The 12,597-nt window shown below is 40.1% G+C and overlaps 1 protein-coding gene across 1 annotated transcript in view; it reads left to right on the top strand.

Moving 5' to 3' along the window:
- The window catches only part of MYRFL (myelin regulatory factor like), a 112,845-nt gene that overhangs the window by 31,508 nt on the left and 68,740 nt on the right, over nucleotides 1-12,597 (top strand). Inside the window, exons 3-5 of the mRNA XM_010358764.2 lie at nucleotides 7,416-7,483; nucleotides 7,585-7,843; nucleotides 8,594-8,685. Coding sequence (XP_010357066.1) covers nucleotides 7,416-7,483; nucleotides 7,585-7,843; nucleotides 8,594-8,685 — 419 coding nt within the window. The remainder of the gene's footprint in view (nucleotides 1-7,415; nucleotides 7,484-7,584; nucleotides 7,844-8,593; nucleotides 8,686-12,597) is intronic.

Raw genomic sequence — 12,597 nt, 5'->3', positions numbered from 1 at the left:
GGTTGCAATATGAAAGAAGTACTGGCTGCATTGAGGGCAGCATGTTTGTCATGGATGTACGTATCACCTCAAATAGCTGGAGGGCAAAGTCTATTTGGTACACCCTCTTTTGGTTCATGTAGATTCAACCCCTGGGAGACTGTTTCTCCACTTATCCTCCAAAAGACAAAAACAAGCTGTATGTCTGAGAGGAAGGGGTTTAGAAGGCAAATTATTCTATTTTTTATCAGCTGCTAAGAATCTCTTGATTTTTCTTCCTTTTTTTTTTTTTTTTTTTTGTGTGTGTGTGTGTGTGTGTGACAGAGTCTCGCTCTGTCGCCCAGGCTGGAGGGCATTGTCGAGATCTCGGCTCACTGCAACCTCTGCCTCCTGGGTTCAAGGAGCACATCTGGCTAATTTTTTTTTTTTTTTTTTTATCTTTAATAGAGACAGGGTTTTGCCATGTTGGCCAGGCTGGTCTTGAACTCCTGACCTCAGGTGATCCACCCGCCTTGGCCTCCTGAATCTCTTGATTTTTACAACTCTTTCCTGCTGAAGCTAGAGACAGAGTTGGCCGCTCAAGGTGTGCCCCATAGTGTCTGTTGCTCTCTGCTTTATGGAAATCCTTTTAGTATAATAGACAAGTTTGGAGCACAAAGACTGAAACACAGTCTGATGTGCATTTCTGGGATTCTTGACATGATGACTGTGAGTAGGAGGGGCTAAGAAGTGAAGAAAAATTATCAAACAAGTGTTTTACTAGGAACTAATCATTGCTCGTTTTAACAATTTGGCCAGTTTGAAGGTAGCTATCATTAATTCTCCCTTCAAATTCTCTGAAAAGAAGCGCAAAATTTCTCTAACTGTATTAAAATGCATTGAGCATGGAAGCATATAAAATACAATGAAATAAATGAGTAGCTGTGGTGAATTTTGGAAGGGGAAGGCACTGTAAAGACAGCATTTAATATTTTTAAATCTTCATCTTAAAACCACCGACACATATTACTGTCACTCAACACAGGGACTTTTGGTTTTCCTTAAGGGACTGCTGGATGGAGACTGCATTCCTGTTTATAATATGCTAAGCTGTATTTTTTTTTGAGTAGATTGATCATTTACTTGTGATTTTCAGTTTTTATTTACGTTATTGAATTCAGTGATGCCTATAGTGTAAGGTTAACTAAACAATGGCCTAGAGCCTTAAATGTGGAATTATGAGATCACAGAGTCAGTTACAAAATTTAATTTATAGACCTAGAGTGATACATGTGAAGAATTTAAAAGTCAAATGATACTGTATATAGCGTATAATGGGAGATTACCAGCAATCTCCCTGCTCTACCCCTGTCTTTAAATTCGCTCCCCTAGAGGCAGCCACTTTCCAACTTTTTGGATATTTCTATTGCCCTATATCTAAATAATGTTTTTATATTGCTTTCTTGCTGTATACACTTGAAAAACATAATATAATCTTCTGGGAAGATTTAATTTTCTTATATCACATCCTACATTCACTTCTACACTCAGCTTCCCAATATCATAAAGTTGTCTAAAATTTTAAGTTATCTCAATATCCAGGGCTTACATTACCATGATGTGTCACATATGATTTTCTTTTTTTTTGCTTTGTTTGAATCATTGCCTTGTTTTTACAATTTGTTTGGCTTTGATTCCCTCAAGTTCTCTAAAAACAGCTGAAAATTTTTCTCAATGTTAAAAATAATCAGTTATTTTCCTCTTAAATAAATTCCTCAATCTGTGTATGTCTTTAGTGACTTTTTGGTTCTAACAACTTGTTCTCCCCATTTTATTCTATCATCAATGAAAGAGGAATGTTAAAATGTTTAGCTATGTGATTGTACAATTGTCTACATCTTTTAGTTTCACTAATTTTTGCTTTGTATATTTTGAAGCTCTGTTATTAAGTACATGAACAATCATGATTCCTATGCCTTCCTAATAAATGACTCTTTTATTATTATGAAATGAGTCTCTTTGTCTGTGGTGGTATTCTTTATTTTGAAGTCAGTTTTAGCTATTATTCTTGAAACTGCTTCACCCTTCTTGTACACATTTTTCTCTTGCTTAACTTTTGACTTATCTGTGCCTTTATATTTAAAGTGTTTTTGCAGGCAATAAAGAGTTGCTTTTTAAAAATCCATTCTAATAATTTCTGCCCTTTTTCCCCCTTAGGGACAGGGTCTCACTTTGTCACCTAGGCTGAAGTGCAGTGGCATGATTACAGCTCATTGTAACCTCAAACTTCTGGGCTCAAGTGATCCTACTGTCTCACCCTCCTGAATAGCTGGGACCATAGGTGTGCACCACCACACCTGGCAAATTTTTAAATTTTTTTTTTTTTTTTTTGAGATGGAGTCTCGCTCTGTTGCCTAGGCTGGAGTGCAATGGCACGATCTTGGCTCACTGCAACCTTCGCCTACTGAGGTCACGCGATTTTCCTGCCTCAGCCTCCTGAGTAGCTGAGATTACACGTGTGTGCCACCATGCCTGGCTAATTTTTGTATTTTTAGTAGAGATGGGTTTCACCATGTTGGCCAGGCTGGTCTCAAACTCCTGATCCACCCTCCTCGGCCTCCCAAAGTGCTGTGATTACAGGCGTGAGCCACCGTGCCTGGTCTTTACATTTTTTTCAGAGACAGGGTCTCACTATGTTGCTGAAACTGGTCTTGATTTCCAAACCTCAAGCAATCCTCCTACTTCAGCTTCCCAAATTATTGGGAATTATAGTGGAATTCCCAAATTCCCACTGGAATTATAGGTGTGAGCTACCATGCCTGGCCTCATTTCTGCCTTTTAATTGGAGTGTTTAATCTTTTAACATCTAATGTAATTATTAGTATTGTACAATAGACCCTCTTATGCATGGAGGACAAGTTGCAATACCTCTACTGGATGCCTGAAACTGAGGATAGTACCAAACCCTATATATGCTATGCACAAATTTCTTTTTCTTTCTTTACAATTTCATGAATAGAAGATTAATTCTTACAGTAGATCAGGGGTGTCCAATCTTTTGGCTTCCCTGGGCCACTTTGGAAGAAGAATTGTCTTTGGCCACATGTAAAATACACTAAGATTAATGATAGATGATGAGCTAAACAACAACAAAAAAATCACAAAAAAACTCATAACTTTTTTTTTAAATTTATTATTATTTTTTTATTTTTCTTTTCTCTGTTATAACGTTTTTTAAAAGTTTACAAATTTGTGTTGGGCTGCATCCATCCTGGGCTACATGTGGCCCATGGGTGGCGGATTGGACAAGCTTGCAGTAGATTCTAGCAATCTCAGCACACAATTTTTTTTCTTTCCTTACTATGTCAAGAATGTTCAAATGTTCACTTAAAGGAAGCACTTTGTGGCTTCTCTTGGGCATATCCAAATTGCCAACTTTACATGTCTTGTGTTTGGAACCATTATTATTATTTTTTTTTTTTGGAACCATTATTAAAGTAAAATAAAGGTTACTTGAACACAAGCAATGAGATTTCGTGGGTAGCGGATACAGTGTGGATATACTGGAAAGAGGGATGATTCGTGGTGTGTGATTTCATCGTATTACTCAGAATGGTGTGCAATTTAAAACTTATACATTATTTTTTTCTGAATTTTTCCATTTAATATATTTAGACCAAGGTTGATTGTGGGTAACTGAAACCTTAGAAAGTGAAACCATGAATAAGGGAGGACTATATCTGTAGTTAAGTCTGACATTTAATTATTTGCTTCTCTTTTTTTTTGTCCTCTTCTGTTTCTTATTCTTCTGTAACTCCTTTCTTGGTTTACTTTGTATTATTTGAATAATTTTAGAATTTAATTTTTCTGTTGACTTTAGTTCTACTTCTTTGCATTATTTAACTTTTTGCAGTTTACTTAGAGTTAATGAGTTAATATTGTACCACTTTACATAAAACAGAACCATCAACAACATAGTTCCATTGATCTCTGACTGCCATCCCTATGCTATAGTTGTCCTAAGTATTATACCTATGTGCATTATAAACTTCACAAAATTTGCTTTAAACGCTCAAATGTATTTTATTTTGTTATTATTTTTGAACTAGGGTCTCAGCCTGTTGCTCAGGCTGGGGAGCAGTGGCAACTCATGGCTCGCTCAAGCCTTAAACTCCTGGGCGCAAGTGATCCTTCAGCCTCAGCCTCCTGAGTAGCTGGGAGCACAGGTGCATGCCACCACGCCCGACTAATTTTAGTGTTTTTTGTAGAAACAGAGTTTTGCCATGTTGTCCAGGCTAGTCTTAAACTCCTGGTCTTAAGCAGTTCTCCTCCTTCAACCTCCCAAAGTGCTGGGATTATAGGCATGAGCCACTGTGTTCAGCTTCAGATGTATGTTTAAAAATTAAGATAAAAAATAATTTACATTCAAACATATACCATTTTTATTCTTTTCATCCCTTTTCATAGTTTCAAATTTCCATCTAGAACCATTTAGAACCATCTAGAACCATTTCCCTTTAGCCAGAATAAGTGTCTTTAACATTTCTTATTGTACATGTCTATTCTCGAATTCACTTAGTTTTCTTTTATCTCAAAGTATCTTTATTTTGCTTTCATTCTTGAAAACTATTTTCATTGGATATCAAATTCGGGCTTACCAGTTTTGTTTTTCTGTAGCACTTTAAAGATGTTTTTTACTGTCTTCTGGCCTCTGGAGATTTTGATAAGTCAGTGATTATTTGAATCACTATGACCCTGCACATAATGTACTGGTTTTCTTTGGCTACTTTTAAGACTTTCTCTTTATTTTGGTTTACAGTTACTTCACTCTGATGCGGTAGATGTATTTACTTTGCCGAGCTTCTTAAAGATATAAATGTATATATATAAAGTAAATACATGTACATAATATATATATCTTTATATACATTTATATATTTTCCTAAATTTGGAAGATTTTGGCTGTTACATCTTAATTTTTTTTCTATTTCATCCTCTCTGCAGGTTCATAAATCTTTTTCTCTCTCTTTTTTAAAGTTTTAAAAAAGACATTTTTTTCCTCTTGTTTAGATGGGATAATGTCTATTGATGTATCTTTGAGTTCTGTTTTAAGACCATCTAATAATTTTTTAAAACTTTCATTTCTGGAATTTTTCTAAGCTTAGAATTTCGATTTAGTTTTTTTATTTGTCGTTTTGATTTCTTTGCTGAGATTTTATTTATTTATTTCACAAGCATGTGCTTGTCTGCTCCATTTAGCTTCTTATAGTAGCTGCTTTGAAGATCCTTGTCTGCTAATCCAGTACCTGGATCATTTCTGAGTTAGTGTTCACTGATTGTTCTGTCCCTCCAAGCTAGGCCGCATTTTTCTGATTTCTTTGTAGAGCAGTTTTTCCAACCCCTGGCGGCGGACTGCTACGGGTCCATGGCCTGTTAGGAACCGGGATGCACTCGCATTCCTGCCTGGGCTTAGCCTCCTGTCAGATCAGCAGCGGCATCAGATTCCCTTAGGAGCAGGAACCCTGTTGTGAACTGCATATGCGAGGGGGATCTAGATTGCATGCGCCTTATGAAAATCTAACTAACGCCTGATGATCTGAGGTGGAGCAGTTTCATCCCAAAACCATCCCTCACCCCCACTACCTCCACGTCTTCCATGAAATCAGTCTCTAGTGCCAAAAAGGTTGAGGATTGCTGTTGTAGAGGTAGCTTTACAGAGTGTGGAAGCTGATGTAAGGGTCCAGTTGTTTTTGTTCAAATGTTCAACCAATCCTTTTTGTTTTCAGCTCCACCCTTAGCCCTGAATGCAGAAGCTCTGCGTCCTGGGCTTTTTGAGTTTTGTTTGATTGGAAAACTTCTTGGCTCCCTCTGTTACCTCTACCATTTCCAGGCAGTCTTGGTTGCGTTTTTTCCATTCTACTAGTTCAGTTACCATCTAGTCTATTTCTGTCTGCTGCCATGTTATTAAAATTTGGTCTGCTGGGGTCTCTGCTCACATTCTCTGTATGCTTTGGTATGTATGTCTCTTTATTCCTTTACATTTATTTGAGTGGGATTTTTGGAAGTGGGTAGATGTGTGTTCCCTCTTCCCTTATTAATAGGAAGTGAATAAATTATGAAGAACTAATTTGAGGAGAAAACAACTTTTCTGGTAAATGATAAAAGCAAGCTTTTCATCATATTATGTTGGACTTTTAAACAACATACTAAACTTGAAACTTCCTCTCCAAGCAAGAGAATCAAGTAGAGGTTGGGGGTGCTTATGTATGATGGAGCATCACAGAGATACTGAGCTATAAGCAACTTGTAGGTCTTTTGGAACAGAGATTTTCACACTCCTTTAGTGGTAGTACCCATTTTTTTAAAAATAAAATTTTACTGGCTGGGTGCCGTGGCTCACGCCTGTAATCCCTACACTTTGGGAGGCTGAGATGGGCAGATCACCTAAGATCAGGACTTCAAGACCAGCCTGGCCAACATGTTGAAACCCTGTCTCTACTAAAAATACAAAAATTAACCAGGTGTGGTGGCAGGCGCCTGTAATCCCAGCTACTTGGGAGGCTGAGTCAGGAGAATTGCTTGAACCTAGGAGGTGCAGGTTGCAGTGAACCAAGATCATGGCACTGCACTCCAGCCTGGGTAACAGAGCAAGACTCCATCTCAAAAAAAAAAAAAAAAAAAAAAATTTACTTGCACTTCAATATATAAAACAGAAAAAAGTTATGTTCTCCCCAGCAATTTAAAGTGTTCTTGTTATAAAACCCCTGAGCTCCTTTCAAGAGCTTTGGGATCCCCTGGAGCCCAGATAGAAAATCATTGCTGTGGGGACAGCAATTTACATTTCCTTGGCCCAAACAGTATGTACAACCATTTTTTTTTCTGGTATAGAAGTATTAAGAAGTAATTATTTAAAAATTTTATTGATACATAATTGTATATATATATATTTAGGGGTACATGTGATAATTTAATACGTTCATGTAATTTGTAAAGATTCAATCAGTGCCATTGGGATATATGTCAGTTTAAATATTTGTCCTTTACAAGAAGCAATAATATTAAACTTTATTAGGCACTCACTATGTTTGGGACATTATGTTATGGGCTTTTTGTACATGATCTCATTTAATTCTCACAACAATGCTGTGAGGTAGATGTAATGATTATTTCCATTATGTAGATGAGGAAACGGAGGCCTGGACAGGTTACATAGTTGTTCATGGATACACAGCTAGGAAGTGGAAGACCTGGGACCCAAAGTCCACTCACTTATTAACCAGGACATGACCCTGGGCATGGTCTGCTGGGCCCTCACTTCCCAACCCCCTCACCCCGCATGCCCAGCACCAGGAACCATCACTGTGGGGCCTGTATACTGAGGGTTGTCTCCTATTTGTGACAAAAAATATAATGGATTAGAGTGAAACAAAAATGCAATGCATGTCTCTAATCTTCAGGCAATGCCAGCTCCCAGACACCCCGCCCTATTCTGCATCCGACTCATGCTCTCCTCCACAGGTCAAAGGTGAGTGCAGTCCGCATTCAGCACATAACATCTTGCACTGTTGCTCTTCTTCGACTCTGGGCGGTGAGAAAGGGGCACTTCTTGCTTGTGTCTCTCCTCAGGTGCGTGCTACCGAACCCTAAGGCCCACAGATGGGAGAACTCCAGCTCCTTTTCTCCACCCCACAGCTGCTCCTGCGATGCCGCCCATGCACCCGCTGCAGAGCACCTCTGGAATGGGCGACTCCAGCCAAGTCCACGGAGACTTTCACAGCTGCCACTCAAACGCCAGTCATCTTGCCACCCCGCTGGACCAATCCGTGTCCTCCCATCTGGGAATAGGTTGTTCTTACCATCAGCAGCCTCTGTGCCACAACCCTGGGTAAAGAAAAAGATATTTAGTTATCAAAGACCTCTGCAGAAAGCCTCGGAGCAGCCTGCCTCTAGCAGGGACCTAGAGAGAATGCACAGTGCAGTCCTGTCCAGGAGATGGCAGTGTTGAGACGCATATAGGACGTCGCGAGGTCCCAGTGTTCTTGGCTTAGACAATCTTTTAATTAAAAACCCTCTAAATCCAAGGTCCTTATTCAACCAAAAGTTAAAATGTCAGGAATATACAGTGAGGTTCTGGATGATGGAGGAAACACTGTTAGCTTATGCAGCCTCAGCTAGACTACCCAAGGGGATTGTGAATGAGCTCTCCGAGAAATATCTGCTAAGTAAGCCTTAACTAATGTTCTTTTCTTCTGTCTTCTCCCCTTTTCTTTCTTTTATTTCCTCTTCTGGATCTAGAGGGTGACAAAAAGAGTAAAGGCCATCAAAAATTGCGGTAAAACTCCACCTGAAAAAAAATGGTCGGGTGTAAAATGTAAACCTATATTTTAAGTCTGTATCTTTCCTGTCTCAGTGAGTCCTCTGCCATTATAAACATTGTCAGCTTATCTTTCAGGTTGGTGAATCTCAGATCCACTTGATCAAGGGAAACTGAGTTTCAGCCTAGTAGGGCTCAAGGAACCTTAACTAATTGGAATTAGACTTAGGAAAGCAGATAGCCTGGGAGATTTAATTTTATTTAATATAACATGGAGCAGAAGGAAGAATCCTAACCTTCATTTTGGTGTCTTGATTTTAGAGCCTCATTGCCTCCAACCAAGAAGAGAAAGTGCACGCAGGCACTGGAGGACTCCAGGGACTGCCAAGTGTGGGCCTGCCACTGCAGACCAAGTGAGCAAACCGGGGCGGGGACAAGGACAATGCCATCAAAGCCTTGGGCATTAAATCAAGACTTTTTACCAGCCTTTGAGCAGCCCTACAAAAGTTTGCCTCTCACAGAAGAGCAATGATAGGCTCTGGTAGTTTGGTTCTTCCCTCTTGACGTACCTTTCATGCAGGCAGGGTCACACAGGTCCTCCCAGGAAGAGATGCTGTTTTCTCTCTCAGGTGCAGGGGAAATGCCAGTCTTTCAATTTCAGGGACAATGTGTCTTAGAGGATCCAGACTCCAGGCCTGTGGAAACTGTGCAATATGGCAGTGCCTTCAAGAGCCTGCTGGTGTGCCCACGGCACTGTTGCAATCCTTCTCAACCTTAATGTGCAAGAAATAGCGTGAGGATCTTGGTAAAATGCAGACTCTGATTCAGTCTCTAGGGTCTGAGGTGTGCATTTCTAACAAGTGCCCAGGTGATGGTGATGCTGCTGGCTCATGGAAGGCACTCTGAGAAGCAAGACTTGCCGGGTTTTTCCACTGGAACAGGGAGGTGGAAAGCCGAAATTTTCTTCAAACTCACTTCAAACTGGCAAGTTCCCAGTGGATGTTAGAAATTTTGTAAAATCATTTTAGAAGTCTTTCATCTGAGTCATCTAATGTCCAAGCGGTCAGTCTTCCTGTTTTTTTTTTTTTTTTTCTTGTCTTATATAATGTGTAACGCATCATGTTTTGAGCCAAGAGACCTGATTAACAAAGGAGCCTTTTGAAGTCTAAAGACTTGAACTTCAAAATTTTTGGAGTAAATGCTATGGCACATACTAGCGGAAAAGGATAACACTCTAGGCCAGTTTCTGTTTGTTTGTTTTCTTATTTGTTTTTGTAAAGATGGGTTTCACTAAGTTGCCCAGGCTGGTCTCGAATTCCTGGCTTCAAGTGATTCCCCCACCTCAACCTCCTGAAGTCTTTGGATTGCAGGCATGAGCCACCATTTCTGGCCTCAACCCAGTTCTATTAGCAACTGTGAACACTCAAATGTGGCCAGTGTGAACAAATTCAGCGTACCAAGTCCCATTTCTTCTATCCCGGTTTGTCAGCTTGGCAAGAGGTTGAAGATTTCCTTCTTGGGTCCCCCCCATCCCACCACTGCCCCCAATTCTAGAGGTTTACACTGTCCAGAAAGGAGATGTGCGTGGCTTCACCTGAGTGGGAAAAAACACAGTCTTTCTTGCTGGGGCTGCTGCCTTTGCCTTTGACAGCCCCATGGTAAGAGCTGATTCTCTGAGGGACCTCTGGCGTCAGCTCCAGCGTGGGCTGTGGAGGCCTTCTGTGGATGATGACGTCACCCTGTCAGTCAAGTCCCACCGATCTCCTGGGAGTGCGGTCTCAGAATTGCACTGGGCATCCATCCCTCATATCAACTAAACCTCAAACTGCCTGCTTTCTTTTTATATGCATCCAACATGGTCAGCAGTTGCTTACCATTTTTTTTTTCCAACCTTAGAAACACAAAATGCTAATTAAAGTCCCATTTGTGGATAAGTTGGAGCTCTCCATCCACCTTCCTATGCAATGCTACCCTAATTTCTTCAGGGATCCCCACATCTAGCCTGTAGCTTTTTTTTTTTAATGATTCTCAGACATAAAAGGCTGAGTAAATTCGTAGCCAGACGGGGGAACCATCTGTTCATTCTCCTGCAGATGCACTAGCTCACTAAGGGATACAGGACAAGTCACTCAAGCCTTCCAAGAATTTCCTCATCAAACCAGATTGCTGCTCAAATTGTCCTGGCCATCCCAGAGTTAAGCTCCATCCTGTGATGGTTTTCTGCTGCCTGTCCCAGAAAGATCATTGATTCTTCACCATCTTCAGAGAACAACCATGGAAGAGTGACGGAAATTGCTAGGATTTCCAGCAGATAGGAAATCCTATATCCCTTGTTTAAATCCTATTCACAGGTCACTGAAAAGCAGACTAAAGATAACTGAATCCAGACAACAGTTTCAGAATGAAAATGAGCAGGTTCCAAGGGCCAAAAAAAGAAAAAAGGAAAAAAAAGATACAAAACAAAGCATTTAGTTAATCTGAATGCCATATTCTTGTTACAGTTTGTATTTTTGGCAAAAGTTTTCTAGTCAATAATTCCTATTTGATGTTGCAGGGGCCAAGGTTTCTGCAAAGGTCCTGGGGAGACAGCACATTGCTAGAGGAAGGAGGCGGTTACGCCATTCTTACAGGCAGAAGGATCACCAATTTTTGATCAGAGATGTCCTGAACCAATCAGTAAAGCTTTTCTAGTGACCTCCTCCCAAGTAGTACACTTTGGCTAAGGGTTCCAAGATCCTCATTTGTAGGGATGAAAATGTAGAATTACTGGGTTGGTGTGGGCAAATGTAAAATTTTGCTTAGAGAGGAAGTTCCGGTAAGGAGGCTCCTACCAGTTGGTTCCTGGCCCTACTTGGTCTGAACCCCAAATAAAAAAAGGGTTCATGGCCTCCCTGAGAGACTTCAACCCTCTGTTATTTTGAACCTCAAATACAAAAGGGTTTTCCAGCCCTAGAGTCACGGCCGGTGGCCCACAGTCAGAGATGCACTGGCTGAATTCACACTGTAGCATCAGAAAATGTACCTATCGTGTCTCTCCAGGAATCTGGGATTCCCAGAGCCTTATTTTTCTTGATTATGAAATGGGAATAATAATTTTGACTTTATCCATCTCTAAGACTTTTTAAAATAAGTTATGCAAACATATTTTGAAGGCATTCAAATGCAAGCTATTAGTTTTCTCCAAAAGGTCTGGACTTAGGCAGTTTGCTGCTTTTACATTCTCACTTCTGTTAGATTTTTCTCAAGAGAACCTTAATCTAGCATGAAGTGAAGAGGAAGATTTGAATCTCACCTCTTCCACTTAACAGCTGTGACACTGGGCAAGTTATTTCAGGTCTTTGAAAGTCAGTTTCTACATTTGTTAAATGAGATTAAGAATCCTTACCTCATAACCACTTTAGAAATACTTTTGGCAGTATCTACTAAAGCATGTCCTACAACCCGGTGATTCCACCCCTAGAAGTATAACTAGCAGGAATGTGTACATATGCCCACCAAAAGACATGCATAAGAATGTCTAGAGCAGCATTACTTATAACAACCACAAAACAAAAAGATACCAAATGGCCATCAACGGCAAGATAAATTGTGGTTTATTTATACAGTGGAGTACAATATGGCAATGAGAATGAGCAAAGGACTGCCATTTGCAACACTAATGAATGAATCCCATAAATATACTGTTGGGAAAAAGAGGCCAATGAGGTCAGGCATGGGCTCATGCCTATAATTTCAGCGCTTTGGGAGGCTGAGGTGGGTGGATTGCTTGAGCCCAGAAGTTTGAGACCAGCCTGGGAAACAAAGTAAGATCCTGTCTCTACAGAAAAAAAAAAAAAAAAAAAAAAAAAAAAAAAATTAGCTGATGTTGTGGCACACACCTGTGGTCCCAACTCAGGAGGCTGAGGTGGGAGGATAACTTCAGCCCAGGAAGTTGAAGCTACAGTGAGCTATGATTGTGCCATTGCACTCCAGCCTGGGTGACAGAGCAAGACCCTTAAAAAAAAAAAAAGGCCAGCTCCGCATATAAGAGTATATATTACATCATAGTATTCCATTCCTATAAACTCTGCTATGGTGTTAGATTTTAGGATAGTGGTCAGTCTTGGGGAGGAGAGACTAATTATTGATGGGTGCATGTAGGTATCTCCTGGAGGGCTCAAAATATCCTATACCACTAGATCATTTTGTAAAGTACAAAATTGTGTACTCATGATCTGTATACTCTTCTTGATGTACAGTGTCCTTCCAAAAAGAAAGTTTATGGAACAAAAGGATTCTTACCTGGGAGACAGTTTAGGGAGCTGATGGAATACTATGTAAAGTGT

The sequence above is a fragment of the Rhinopithecus roxellana genome, chromosome 10 (assembly GCF_007565055.1).
Source record: "Rhinopithecus roxellana isolate Shanxi Qingling chromosome 10, ASM756505v1, whole genome shotgun sequence".
In the NCBI taxonomy this organism is placed as follows: Eukaryota; Metazoa; Chordata; class Mammalia; order Primates; family Cercopithecidae; genus Rhinopithecus; species Rhinopithecus roxellana.
The sequence above is the reverse complement of the archived record's forward strand: the minus strand, read 5'-3'. Positions and strand labels throughout refer to the sequence as shown.